This window comes from Haemaphysalis longicornis, unplaced genomic scaffold, assembly GCF_048455015.1.
Source record: "Haemaphysalis longicornis isolate Haplotype H1 unplaced genomic scaffold, Haemaphysalis longicornis Haplotype H1 scaffold_4, whole genome shotgun sequence".
In the NCBI taxonomy this organism is placed as follows: Eukaryota; Metazoa; Arthropoda; class Arachnida; order Ixodida; family Ixodidae; genus Haemaphysalis; species Haemaphysalis longicornis.
In genome coordinates, this window is record NW_027526361.1 from 35,822,466 (window position 1) to 35,837,491 (window position 15,026).

Below are 15,026 nucleotides of genomic sequence, written 5' to 3' on the forward strand. Positions count from 1 at the left end.
CTGTATGTCTGTCCGTCTGTGACTCGATTCAGCCACCCGGCCAAAGCAAAATAATGCCTGCGCAATAGTCTTATATAGTCACAGCTAAATCTACCCGTTTTGGTCCGGTGTAATGTTCATACTTGACAACATTGTTGAAGAAGAACAAGACATTACGCAATTATGAGACAACAAATCAATACAGAAGTGATATTTGCAGTGTTCCTTTATAAAAATTCAAACATGCTTCACTTTTGCGAAATTAAATACTTCATCAACTGCAGAAAAAGAATTCACTCCGCCGTCGCCTGCTGTCGCCCGCGCCACTATACCTTCTGGCGCCATTTTAAGAAATCAACCGGCAACAGTTACGCAAGGTTCCACTAGATAATTTCCACGTTCTGCTTCCAACGCACGTGGAGTAGGGAAACGCGGTTCTATAAACGTTGAAGTAGGGTGCCTCGATTAACGCGCGTCTTCGCCGTACGGCAGCGTTCGCATCGAGACACCCGGTTTGGAGCAGTGGAACGCGCAAAATTTAAAATGATCTAAGCAAACATTTGGCGTCTTTACCTTGGGAGGAGTGCGACGCAAGAGGAACAATATGAGAGGTGAGCGGTAAAGCGAAGGGAGGCATTTACTTCGCAAAAGCCGATAAAGACTATCGTCTTTTGACGTCATTTGCAACAAAAGGAGCAGATACGCGGCCAATTTTTTCTTGCTATTTTTTTGCTAACGCCACCACACCTAGCTCAAGCTTAAACATCTGCACCGGTAATAAATTATGCCAATTAAGATTCTTTTAAAGAATGGTGAGGTACAATAAGTCATTCCGCTTGCAGAAAATGTTTAGTCCACCCGTGTAAATGGGTATAAAGACCTCCAAAGTTGGTCTTTTACAGGCTTTGTTCTTAGATGGCGGTCTTTCACACCCTTTTTCTTAGCTTTTAACACCCTAATTTGTAGCTTGATACTCCTGTGGGAAAAAGGGTATTGAAATAATAAACACCTTTCTTGGTGGTTGTTGAAATGGTGTGGAATGGGTGCTTGGTATTTAATAAAATTCTACGACTTCTTGAACACAATAACTACCTCATAAAAACGTTTTCGCAAATCCGCATGCTGTTTGTATATGATCACATTAACATGCATAATTCTGAAATTAGCACTAAAATATCCGATTTGTGCGACAAGCCCACCTACTTTATCGGAGGACTTTCCTTATATGGCTGTAAAAGTAAAAAAAAAAACTGTGGTTTATTGCTCTGTCATGGGAATCAGTAACACACGAAAGTTAAATGGGCAGCCAAATCTGCAGCATAGCATTATTTGCCGGTCGGCGGCTGTCTTGTGGCTGTGTTTGGCGAGCGACGTCCTGCTAGCGGTTCGCTTCGGCAAAGGTGTACTGGCATCAGTTCCGTTACGGATATGACGTCAGTGAAATCTTGGTGTATCGCGGTATAAAACACTTTCATGATAAAAAATGATACCCGAAAACGAACAACTCTAAGCATAACGTACTCTTTAGTACTAAAGGTTGCTTCCGCGCAAGAAGACTAGGTGTGCGGGGTTGCACTCTTTACACACGTTTGTTTTGTTGTACTGACGTCACTACCGTGAGGGATATGACGTCACCGAAATCTTCGTGTACCCGGGAATAAAACACGTTCGTGTTAAAATAGCAGACGTGTTTCTAAGGTAAGTATGTACTCGCTCTTCCCTGCATCCCGTTACCTGCTGAATGCATTCGTGGTTCAAGTGTGACTTGTGCGTGTTGAATGTATCTGTATGTCGTGCTACGCGCTCAGCCGATCCACATTGTCACGTGTAGCTGCGCTTCCCACAACCTTATCTTAGGGTGTTAAGCAAACTTACACCCCTTTTGCAGAGCGTTCATGAGAACACAATTTTTTCATGCTTACATAATTTTTTAGCCAAAGCGCAGTTTAAATGTGTCGCCATGGGACAAGATGGGCACGCTTTTCGCCAAAAAAGGGTTTAAAAAGTTAAGCTTGGTGTGCTGTCTTTACGGTATAAAGAGCCCCGGCCGTCAACGGTGCGTTCTGGGTTATATTTTGCTACTAGTACACGTGCAGTAATTTTATTAACTTTGTTTAAATAGTCAGAACTTCAATTGCAAATCTTAAACTGTGCACTGCAGCCGCAAGTAAGACGCATCCTGCATGTACAAGAACGACAATTCTCTACACAAGCAGCGGCATAGTTGTGTAGTTGTCCTGTAGATCTGGCACAAGAAACTAACATCATCATCATCATCACCAGCCTATCTACGCCCACTGCAGGGCAAAGGCCTCTCCCATTATTCTCCAATTACCTCGGTCCTGTGCCAACTGTGACCAATTTATCCCCGCAAACTTCTTGATCTCATCTGCCCATTTAACTTTCTGCCGCCCCCTGTAGCGCTTGCCTTCTCTAGGGATCCACTCTGTTACCCTTAATGACCAGCGGTTATCTTGCCTTCGCATTACATGCCCTGCCCACGTCCATTTCTTCTTCTTAATTTCTACTAATATGTCTTTAACACCAGTTTGATCCCTGACCCACTCCGCTCTCTTCTTGTCCCTTAATGTTACACCTATCATTTTCCGCTCCATTGCCCGCTGAGTCGTTCTCAATTTAAGTTGAACCCTCTTAGTGAGCCTCCAAGTTTCTTCCCCGTAGGTGAGTACCGGTAAGATGCAGCTCTCATACACTTTCTTCTTCAGCGACAACGGTAGGCTGCTATTCATTATCTGAGAGTGTCTGCCATATGCACCCCACCCCATTCTGATCCTTCTAATTATCTCTGCCTCATGGTTGGGATCTAGGGTCACAACTTGGCCTAAGTAGATATATTCGCTTACCACTTCTACTGCCTCGCCACCTATCTCAAACTGCTGTGCTGTCCCGGGGTTATTGATCATTACTTTAGTTTTCTGCATATTAATTTTCAGGCCCCCGGTTCTACTCTGTTCGCCCAGTGCGGAAAGCATGCTTTGCAATTCGTCCCCCGAGTCACTTAGCAAGGCAACGTCATCAGCAAATCTGAGGTTACTGAGGTATTCTCCATTAACCCTTACTCCCACCTGTTCCCAATCCAACGTTCTGAATACTTCTTGTAAGCATGCTGTGAATAACATTGGAGAGATTGTGTCTCCTTGTCTGACACCCCTCCTTATAGGTATTTTACTACTAACTTTACTACTTTACTACTACTTTACTACTAGTAAACTAACTACTAACTTTACTACTAACTTTACTACTAATTTTACTACTAACTAACATACCAGGTGTCAATATTTAACGCTGCAAATTATTCTGACCAAGCTTTCCTACTTGCCCGCATTCAGCCGAACAATGAATGCTGGCAGTATCCAGCAGAGTACATCTTGTAGCCAGCGACTGTGGTGATTTCTTTATTCAGAAAACAGCGTGACGTTCAAGTGAACGCCGTGGCAAAGCGAATCCATCTGACGCGCTGTCGTGCTAGTAGCACGCTTACTGAACAAAGTAGGCGATAGGCCGAACGGGATAGGTTGGAGGAGGCGGTATTGGGTTCTTAAATTTCTACTTTCCGGCCTTTATAGGAGATGTGGAGTATTGTAGATCTCAATTGCACTGGCAGTACATGGCATTGTTGATGCAATAAAGTCCTAGTGAATGTAAGAAATCTTCGACGAATGAACTGTGTTTAATAGGTGCGTGCAAGAAGTTGTGTGGAAGTCTTGTGTTTAATATGACCTAGGATCAACGTTCAGTACTGAGTGAAACTTGAGCAGTTCCCAAAGACATTTTGAAGGTCGGCTTCCCTGGAGTGAAATACACAATTTATTTCCTCCAAACTTTACTATTTCATGTACAATTAGTGTCGCACCAATATGAATAGTAAGAAAGAAGAATACTTATCTGCCACGGGCAACCACAGTGCTTGCATGCTGGTGTAGTAATAAAAAAAACGCTTATAGTGAGAAAGCAAATTAAAAGAGTATTCTTACTCAGTGAAGCTGCCGGTATGATGTCCGGACCCCGTCCTTCGAGGTCAACAAATTCTTCGCCGTCTTTTTTTAGTAAGCTCTGAGATCTGAAAAAGCAAAGCATTTTGGTAGAGCATGTCTCACAGGAAACATCGGCGAGATTAATATTGAGTTGCCCTAATATAATTTTTTACGAATTATATTCGTAGCTATTATTAACTGATGAGCGCATTACAAACTGGATTAAGCTTCCTGCCACTGCTAAAAACCTCCCGTCGGCGCAAATTCCACAAAATGTTTTGACGCAGTCTGCACTGAATCAATGAATTATTGAAACTTCCTTTCGCTCGTGGCTGCTGCACTAACCTTGCAAGTTTATCATAAAAACAAACTTCTTGAACAAAGAGCTGCCGAATGTGGCCTATTTTTTGTATATAAAGGTCTAATAATCTGACAAGGTATATTAGAAAATCTAAAAGCGGCCCACTAAACACAAAAGCCTAGAAGGAACCAAAGCTGTCTGTTGACTAATGACTTCGTCGTGCCAGTTCCGGGCGCTTTCCCAAAGCACATCGCAATGATTTTTTGTTTCATGCATGGCGAAGTTTGAGGTCAAACCATTCAATTTCCCTCGGTTTGGAAAACAAAGCAAAAAATTCGCGAAAGCGACGAACTAACTCTGCTTTTGTTTCAATACCTTAGAACTTTGAAGCGGTAGGGAAAACGCCTGCACCACTTGTCTGTACAACTTTCAGTCACACTTGGGACTCAGGCGCCGATGCTGCACCTACTTTATTACGTGCTGTGATGGAACGCTGCAGAGCCTGGAATAATTTATACCGCTTGGGAATCCTAAGCGTGCTCAGTACTCTCGACACAAAAGCGTTACTGACGCCGAAGCAGCGGGCGCTAAGTAGCGGAGCGTTTTTATCCCTGACAAGAATGTGTTATTAACTATGCATATATCCAAGACCACGTGAATATGTAATATAGAGGCATTGTTTGCGCTCATCATCACAACAGAAACGCAATAAGAAACACCTGGTACTGGGGGACTACAGAGTAATTTAGAACACCTAGGTTTTCTTAACGCGCGCTGAAGGGTGCTAAGCTTCTTTACAAATGACTTAAATATGCCTTGAATACGCTGAACATCCTGCGGTTTACATTAGACGCGACAATTTAATGTGTGCGTCTTATTGGTGATATCTACTGGTTGCTTAATTATATACCAATGTGCATAACCAAACGGCTTCTGTCGGGAGTCGGTTAGAAGCCGCTATTTCTCTTGTAAAGCTGAGCAGAAGGCGCAAATTTTATTGCTCTTAATCATTTTATGTTGATTGTTAATTGATCATAGCGACTTACTTGTCATCTGTCCTTTCCTTGTACTCATCTGTAATGGAGTAATCGGCAAAAAAGTAATTATATCCACTTTCCAGGTACTTGTTCGTAATATAGTGCACAGTCAGAGTCCTATCGCGTGCAGTCACACATCCGTGCAAACATACGAAAAAGAAACTTAACACACTCTTTTAATAAAGTCGGCCACATTATTGTGACTTCGGTCTTATAGTATATTCGAAAGTTAAACAATTTGCCAAGGTAACGAAGATTTTTAGTGCGTTTAAGACTCGGTAATAGAAGCAGTTTTGGGAAGAAGAAAGGGCCTAGGTTCGTAAAATATGTAGGGCACCACGTCGGTAATATTAGTAGCCGGCACAGCCGAAAGTTCAACGGAAAATTTCCCTCGCTTCGAAATGCCTCGCTTGGAGCGCGTATTTCCATATGACAATTGCCCAAGCTGTTGCTAACTTTGGAACACACGCGGCGCGGATGGCCTTTGTGCGGCCGCACGTGCAATGTCTCACCGCTTACAGCGCATCGCGGCTAATTTAAAATACAGCAACACGGCGGGAATTCGGCGATTGTGAGAGCGGTCTTTTCTTGCGGCTCGGTACAAACTTACGTTGTGCTATAAAAAACGGCCGAAACGTGTTAAGTACCAGCGCAACGTTAAACCGCGCTCTGAAATCAAATGATAACAATTTACTCCCTTCTTACAACAATATCGGTAACCGGGCAAAATATTGGCAATGATTGTAACGTGCAATATATAAATAACTGCAGGGCTTTTACGAGGCGTGAAGGACGCTTATCAAGTTGCAATAACTTTGTGTAATATTATTTTATCAGCAAAATTATATCGTTTTTTCAGGAGCAAAACTACAATAATACGTTTTTTTGCAAACCCATATCATTCTTTTGGCTTCGAATGACTCGCGTTACGGACAATATTAGTGGGAATTAGGAGGGCTCACTTTACCAAGCCAATAATGGACATGTAATAGTAAAAGATACTGTAATAATCCAAGAAACTGCTCCTGAAAACCTTCAAATGCTTTGTTTTAGGAAACAGCTTGTTTTAAGAAATCTGATTGGAAATGTTTGAAGCAAACAGTGGGCTTAGGTGCTAAAACAATCATGCGAATTTTCTATTTTGTTTCACATTTTTTATTTTTTTCAAAGCCCAGTTTTTTTTTCAGTTCAAAGTTTTTACGGCTGCTTCAACGCAGAAAATTTGCTCATAGCCCACACCTCTACACCATAAAAGAAAGCTGATGAAACACAAGTCACTTTAGTCGAAAAGCTTAAAATTCCTCCCATATAAATAATTATGATAATATTAGTGCAAGGACAGAATATTTGGTGTAAAATATAACCGCGAGCAAGGTTGTGCAACATGTATAACGCACTAAGCGCTGAGCATAGCATTAGGCGGCGGCTTAGCAAACGTACACGTAATCAAAAAGAAATAAATAACATACAAATAGGCAGGAAATCTCCATCATTTAATGATCTCTAGCTAGCACATGTGATACGTGTAAAAGAAGGAGTGAGACCATTAGTCGCAATTTTTCCTCAAAGAAGCCTAGCAGCGTCTACGACCCGTTCAAGGCGCTTTTTCCAGCAGACAGAGCTGTATTGGTTCCTTTTATACTTTGTTTTTTTCTTGGTAACCATCAGTTTCTGTACCGCCACAGCGATGGTCTCTGAAAATTGCGAAGCTTCAATGTGAGACGTAGTGCCAAGGACAAGTGTCTTGTGAATAGAAGCAAGTGAAACGAAGAAAAAGAAGGAATAAATTTTCCCATGATCTCTTTTAGAACTCACCTCGGGTCTTCCTTGGATGTTTGTATTTTATAAACAAGATGATCACAATGGCTGCCACGACTAGTGTCACGATGATGCCCACAATAACTCCAAGAACAGGTCTGATGATTATGATGGCTTGGCTACCAGCTGGAAGTAGAAATAAAATCAAGAAAAGTGGGAAAAACCAACGATTCGAATTGGTTTTACGCCCCCAAGGCACACTCGGGCTATCACAGAGGCGACCGCGTAACCGGCGCCCTCATTATGGTAATAAGAGCGCGATCGGCTCGTGAAAACCTCACCACAGCAATTCTTTAAATAATATATACAGATTGAAACAACAAGCTCACCTACACCAATCAGAACTAAAAATTTTTTTGGTCAAATGAATATTCAGTTAGTGAAGCTAGACGGCCTGCCATTGAAAAGGGCGTAATTATAGCTTGAGGCGCCCTTTCCACCCCCTAAGAAAACCACAGACTTAAAATAATCATCAGCAGCAGCAGCGCCCTCCTACAAGGTTCCGTATGTACGGAACAATGGGAATGCGAAATTTTTACCGTTTCTGACACGGCACGGGAGTTAAAACAGGAATATATCTCCGCAACCCATGATAACAAAGTACGGTATTGAGGTTAAAAACTTTTGACACCGGTTTTATTTCTGTACGGCCACCAGAAACATCAAATCATGGTCCGTATGAATTCCGTATATACGGAGTTCACGAAAACCATGCGGAAAACATACGGTGCCGTATTTCACGCTTTCATTCTTGAATTTGTAATTGAAACAAATCCAAGAACTGTGTCAAACGTTTCTGTTCTGACAAATAATTTCATTCTTTTGTTTTAGGAAAGATTAGCTGCATTAGTGACGCCTGGGCGAGTAAAATTCCGTATGAAATTCCGTATTCCCATAATTCTGTATTTGCAGAACGCTTCACTAGGGCAGCAGCAACATCATCATCAACACCACTACTACTACCAACATCAGCATCAACAGTAACAACCCATTCATGTTCACTGCAGGACGAATCCTCACCAAAAGATTTTAAGCCACGTACTTACATAGGAAGCTTTTTTTTATAATACCCTTTGCGTCTGAATTTTCTTAAATCATCCCTCCATAGAGTCCTTTACTCCGAGGCTACCCATGGGTCCGCTTCCTCACAATTACTTTCATTGACGAATTCATGCCGTACCGTCAGCAAATTCGGCGAATGACAGCAATGCGTGTACAATTATTTCGAAAATTTGACCTGAGCGGTCTACGTACGTGTAATATATTCCATGATTTATTAATTCTTCCACTACCACGGTTGGGGCCACTGAGCAGAAAGTTTTTCGAAATTGTAGAAATGGCTCATAATAATAATAATAATAATTTGTGTATTGTCAAGATGCCCACACAGAGGTAGAATGGGTCCGCAAAACCAAACATGTAGGCCTGTGCGGCGTCACCCGGCAGCAGCGGCCATCACTTCTCTCAAAAGAACTCATTGATAGCAATAACGGAGTACAGAGAAGAATAAAAGAAAAAAAGAAAGGAAGAAAAAGAAAACGCAGGTAAAGCAAAAAAAGACAATCAAAAGAAAAGAAGGCAAACAGACAAATACAAGAATACAATATGGAGCTGTTTTCTATAAATTCCCTACATTATAGGCCAGGCTTCAGGCTTTCACTGATGATATGACCGTTGTGCTGATGGGAGATTATTTGAACGTGGACGTTTAACTGCCGGATACGACCTGCCGAGTGTCCTCTGTTGTCGAGCTCTTTGTGTTGGGGCTGCACAGACAGCAAGAAGCCTACAACGCGGTAGGGAAACGGACAGCCCCATGTTTGTACCCTAGAATAAAGATTTAAAAATTTTAAAGCTTCGTTTAACTAATAATCTAGGAACTATCTCAATTGCATATTACAAAAAACGTGTTTTCTTTCGTGCACTCGTTGCTGGGAGCCCAGATAAGGTGACCATCCTTCTCCCCGTAGTGGAACTACGATTGTGCTCGGAATGCGGTGAAATAGCAGAAAACTTGCCCAATATTTATCACCGTAATTCTTCTCTGTTCTTCTAATCGGGTTAGAAACTATGATGTCCATTTATAGCGAGAACGCTGTTGTAAACAAAACGCCTGAACTGTCTCTAGACATAAGTGATCGTGCTTTAAACGTAGAAATGTTTATTTTCCACATACAGCCTGTCCGGTTCCAAAAATTGTTAGTTCCTCCTGCTATTCTGATGGCCTGTTTACCGACTTTAGCAGGTACTCTACGGCCGGCGGGGGCTGAAGGCCGGCAGTGTGGTTTTGGAACCAACTGGGGGGATTTGGGGCCATTTGTTACAAGAGGGCGGTCGTATATTTTTCTGGGGGGGAATGCTGTTTGCGTCCTAGGAATCTTTCTCTGTACGGTTGCACCACTGTGGTGCGACCTCTTTTGTACACGGTGATAACAGGTGACCGGTAAAATGCGCGAAGGCTCATGGCTACGTCGTCTGCTCCCGCCACTTCCGGTTCGATATCTCGCCTGGCCTCCCGCACGCCGGGGCTTTCCGGCCCGTGTGTGCGTGTTGTTTATTTGTCACACAGTGCTTATGTTTCGGAGAAGCCCTTAGTAGGATTGATCGTTGTTATACATTAAATGCGCGATGCATGAGCATTTATTTCTGGTGGAAACAGACAAACAACAAGCACACGCGCGCGTGAAAGCCGCCGGCGTACGGGAGGCCAGGAGAGCTCTCGAACCGGAAGTGGCGGACCTCCCCGGGAGCAGACAATGTACCCATAAGCCTTTGCGCTTTGACCAGACAGCGTTCCAGACCTGGGAATATAAAGGATGGTGGCGCCTCTACAAGATTTAAAGTTATTCAAGGAAAGAATAACAGGTACACTCCAGAAATACTCACATTTCTCCACTTTCTAAAATCTCAACTATACGCCAAAGAGGACAATCAGTGTTATTTAAAGAGGTGTTTTATTTATTAAAGCCGGTCATCAAAAAAGCACTGTCTGCCATAAAAACGTTGCTATTATAACAAAGCACACCTTTTAAAATTAGGAGATTAAACAGCAGACTTGGATGATGGGAGCAGCTATATACCATTTATTTGCCACTACTGGTCCCGGAGATATCATAAAAGTTGGCAGCTTTACCTGCCTGTCTATCAGATTACCTAATTAACGCCGCGCGAGTGAACAAGCAACTTAACATTTAACAATTTAAACCACAAGGCCACAAGTTTTGAGCTTGGTACTGTTTGGAGTGGCCTTCAATCTAGCATGACGTCATTCGTATATTTTTGTTCTTTTATTAGATAACTAATGCACTGTGAACTGGCGAGATGTCTGGTAAAACAATGTGCACATCAGCCCGTTCCTTGTCTGGAGTAGCAAAAAAGAGCAATAGCATGACTGAAGGAAAAGAACAGAAAACATTGGCTAAGCATAAATGTAAAAAAGAAACTGCGCCTAATGTCACCAGCTTAAACGAAGTATTTATTGCTTTTGTTCAGTTATTTAAAACGTACATCTATAAAAACGCAAAATGTAAAATTGCCGCACTTGCACGGAAGGAAAGCTTGGCCTCAATCACACATATTTAAGGACGCAAACCATGCGGTAGCATAGCAAGAAACGGAAGATGATAAATGTTCCCACCTTGTTACCCGCAGCAAAACAAAAATTTTCAGGATCTTTATGAAATAATATAACATTAGTCCTAAAACATCCACGTTATATTATTCCTGATGAACACGAAATGGTGCAGGGAATTATCAGCCGAACAGACAGAATGTTTCGAAAACGTATGCAAAAATGTGCGTAGGGCAAATTATCCGCACGGTATTGTGTGAAGAAAGTCCCGAAAGAACCTTGGGTTGGGTTTCTCCGAACTACGTGCACCTAACCAGCTTAGGTCGCCTGAAGGAGGCGGGAAAAACAAAGCAGGATGCATTCTCCGGCGGAGGTGGCAATGAACCATCCAAAAGAGAGCACCGGGAGGTAATTGGCCAGGCCAAACAATAACAATGTGCTGTATGTTGGAGTGCTGCCGTGCCTCGCACTCTGATCGCGGCCGAGTCTCACCCGTGAGCTTCTCGGCGGGCCGGAGGGTGCTGACCACGAAGCGTGTGGGTGCCCGGTGGCCCTTGGCGTTCCTCGCGTACAGACTGGCCCGGAACGAGGTGCCCCCGGCGAGCCCCGAGAAGCTGAAGGCGGGCGCCAGCGCCGCCGAGGCGTTGGCCACCATCCGGCCGCTCTCCACATCGTACATCTCGGCGAAGAACGTGACCGGAGTCACACCGCCGTCCCACGAGCCCTCGGTGCATTCGAACGAAACCGAGTCCTCGGTGGCGTTCAACTGGCTGCAGTTGCTCACGGCCTCTGGAGGGCCTGCGCACGGGGAGATAGAGTGCGGCGGGTTAGCCGCTACGCGAGCTTATCGCTTTCGGCGCGTTCCCGCTCGAGCAAGCTCGCTAACCCGTTGGTAACGGAGGAAAGAATGGACAGCCAATCGCGCGTTGAAGCAGACACGCGAAGTGCAGAGTGGCTTGCGGCCTTGTTTAGTAGCTCAACACTAGTTTGACCTCGTTTAGGCTCGAGTCTACACTTGAGAATGGTGTTATGGCAGGGCCTCTAAAATCCCCCAATTTCTGAATGTAAAATCTGCTTCGTATCGTGTGCTACAAGACACATGCGGGGCCAAGCATTTTTTTTTTTCTGCTGAGGACCCGGAGGATTGTGATCATACTGCAGTGGTTTGTATTTTTTTTGCTCGGCCCGGAGGTTACGACGGTTCTGCGAACCTCACGCAGGTTCAAACAACCTGTATCTGTTGGCAGTTAATGGGTGCTGTCATCTTGTATCTCGTGGTCTAGCAGCCCTTACCAGAAACGGCTGCAGCAATGCAGCTCAACTAAGATCTGTATACGAAAACCGAAGTTTGGTGAACCAGGCGTAACTAAAAAACTGAGGTTTAGGAATTACACCATACCACTGCATAATATGATGAAGATGCGCTTATATTGGACAAAAGCGTTCAGTTCAACTTTTGGCAACGTGCTTTTCAGTGCGAATGCTTAACATGATCCCTTGCAAAGTAGCACCATAATACAATTTATTGTATCGACCTCGTGGCAAGAAAGCAAGGCGTGCTCTATTTTCATATTCCCGCTTTCTGAGCTGGAAAAGAACGAGAGACATCGTTGGGCCCGTTGGCAAAAAAAAAAAAAAACACGCCCAGGAGGCGTGAAATTAATTACAGTGCGACCTAAAAGGCAACAACGAGTTCGAAGGTATAACGAGGGAACGAAATAAACGCTAACTTAGACCAGAAACCTTATCAAAGATGTAACAGGTTGCAAGTGCTGACTTGAACCACGTGAAAGAAATACGGAACAGAGTATTGAATAGCGTGATAGAAGTGGCGCCACACTCAGAGCTCTCGTCCAACTGCACCGGTTTTCCTCACATTCCCTGACGTTCTAACGCGGCACGCATTGGGCTAGGTTGGCACAGTATTAGGTTCAGAGCACTTCAGGGACCCGGCTTGTCGCCGTGGCTCGTCCGCTGTCACACTATTTAGCCACCGCACTCACGCGATGCGACAGACACAAACAGAGCCCCGCGGCGTCGCGCACTCAAACAGAGGCTTGAAAAAGATGCCTGCTTGTCCTCCGCTTCAGCCTTCCGCCCAAAAGTTGAGGATCCTTGAACAAGGGGTTTACATGGGCAGAATCGTTCGAAACTCGTGGAACTGTTGGCATCCTGGTCGTACATGCCCAGTTAGCGCCAATAAAACTGCAGGTATATGTGAGGCAAAATATATGCTTAAGAGGCAGTCCCCGTGTTCATTTAGTTAAGAATGCTCGTTGGGTTGGTTTTTACGATAGTAAGCTAAAAAAAGTGGCCGCGGAAGAAAAATAACGACGCCTTTAGAATGGCGCAGTAAGGCTCCAGCACGAGCGAGTGGAAGCAAGCCCAAAAAGAACAACACTCCCGCTAGTGCTGCTCCAGGCAGAGGGCACGCGAGCCCTGCAAAGGTGGGAAATTTGAATTGCATTGGAGAAACGTCTGTTCAATTCATCAAGAGGGAAGTGAGAGAGGGAGGCGAAGAGCGTGAGGGGTGGTAGCATTTTTCATTTCATTTCATTTATTCAAGACAATCGTCATTACAAGTTTGTCTTGGGTGGCGTGGCTATAGGCAGAATTAACGCCTGACGGGGCCACGACGCCCATTCAACAACTGGATACAACCCATCATGCAGTGCACTAACTGTGAGCATAAAAAATATTGACAAACAAAAGCAAATTGCTCAACTACGCACAAAACATGTCGATACACTACAACAGTAACACCGAAAAATCCCTTTAAAAAGATACACGCAATAAAGAGTTCATTTTTCGGGCAGTGGAGATAATATATCATAATCTTGATTGTTTTGCAGCAAAAGCGAAGTAGCTTACACCAACAAGTCAAAATTCAACCAGAACCGAAATCACAAAGGACCATAAGTTGACCCCACAGTTGGGAGGTTTTCATTTTTTTTATAGGGAGCTTTTAGAGTTTTTTTAAAACTGTGTTTTGAAACATCGGTATGTAAGAGGTCTAAGATCTCAGGGTACTGATTCAGAAACCCGGGTATTTGAGAAGCTAATCGCTGCTCCCCATAACCTGTCCTTGAATACGGTTTCGCGATTAAGTTTGTTCTTAATTCATACGGGCTTTGGGTTCTATGAAACTCCGTGTTAAATTTATGTTTGTCCCATTGGTACTTACGATATATTTCTAAAGACAGCCGATACTTGTATAGTTTCCTGATATTTAGTATCCCATTTACCTCGAAGTAGGGCATACAACTCTCCGGGAGCAATATGTTATCTATAGCCAGCACCGCGCGTTTTTGTAACGAGAAAAGGTAGTTTAAGTTTGTGTTGTGGTGGACCACACAAGGCTACAGTAACTTAGTCGAGAATGGACAATTGCATAATAAATCTGCTGTTTAATTTTATTCGGACGATAATGTCGCAGTCTATTCAGTGCCCCTACTGCTCGAGAGAGGTCTTTCCGCAAGGCGTCTACATGTTGCGTCCAGGACAAGGTTTCGTTAAACAGAACACCTAAAAATCGAACTGTTTCTGATTGGCCGACTTAGGTATTCTTGAATTTTAGGCTCAAGTTGCCGGGTGCAGCCTGTCCTCTAGATCTGAAAAGTAGGTATTTTGTTTTCGCGGTGTTAAGCTGTAATTTGTTAGCCGTATAACGGATAACGGATAATGAGCGGATAACGGCGCCACAGCCCCTGTGGCGAATCACTGCTCTGCACTTCGGGCAGCTTTCACGTTGAGTGGAACGGCCTTAATTTCTCAACGCTCCTGGCTCCTACTCTGAATACCCGGGTTCAAATCCCATACAGACCCAAATGTGTTTTTATATTTTTATTTTCCCTTTGCAGCGGTGGCCATTTTGGTACCATTCGTGTTAACGATGGCGACCACAACGGGCACTTTTCCCGCTTGATGAAACATCTAATGTTTTCGCCTTCAAAATGCCGAAATAGCTGCACTTTCTCTCATGATGTGAGAATGTCTGAGTGTCACTGCTTTTTTAGTTGGGAAAGCATAGGCGTGGGTGGGTACGTTGACGTCGTTGGCAATGGAGGTTGGTGTCGGCCATGCGCTTTTGGCTGCTTCTGTCATCATCACTGGCAACCCTGGCCAATCCACTGACGTCGCAAGCACATGAGCAGTGTTGAATCGGCCATAAGCCTCTCACGGATGGTGTCACCGTCATCGCTGTCACCTTTGAGTGGGTATGCGAGAATTGTCGGTGTGTATTGATGTCAGTGGAGGCAATCAAGCTGGTTGCTTAGTAATGGCGAAAAATACTTTATACCACCTGCTTAGTAATCTCACCTGAT

At 43.9% G+C, this 15,026-nt stretch overlaps 1 protein-coding gene across 4 annotated transcripts in view; it reads right to left on the reverse strand.

Moving 5' to 3' along the window:
- Positions 1-15,026, reverse strand: part of LOC144178500 (neural cell adhesion molecule 2-like) — a 389,343-nt gene that overhangs the window by 12,572 nt on the left and 361,745 nt on the right. For all 4 annotated transcript variants that reach the window (XM_077706411.1, XM_077706410.1, XM_077706409.1 and 1 more), the window contains 4 exons: positions 11,194-11,499; positions 7,128-7,256; positions 5,322-5,349; positions 3,975-4,060 (listed from right to left, as the gene is read on the reverse strand). In XM_077706411.1, the coding sequence (XP_077562537.1) occupies positions 3,975-4,060; positions 5,322-5,349; positions 7,128-7,256; positions 11,194-11,499 (549 nt within the window). The remainder of the gene's footprint in view (positions 1-3,974; positions 4,061-5,321; positions 5,350-7,127; positions 7,257-11,193; positions 11,500-15,026) is intronic.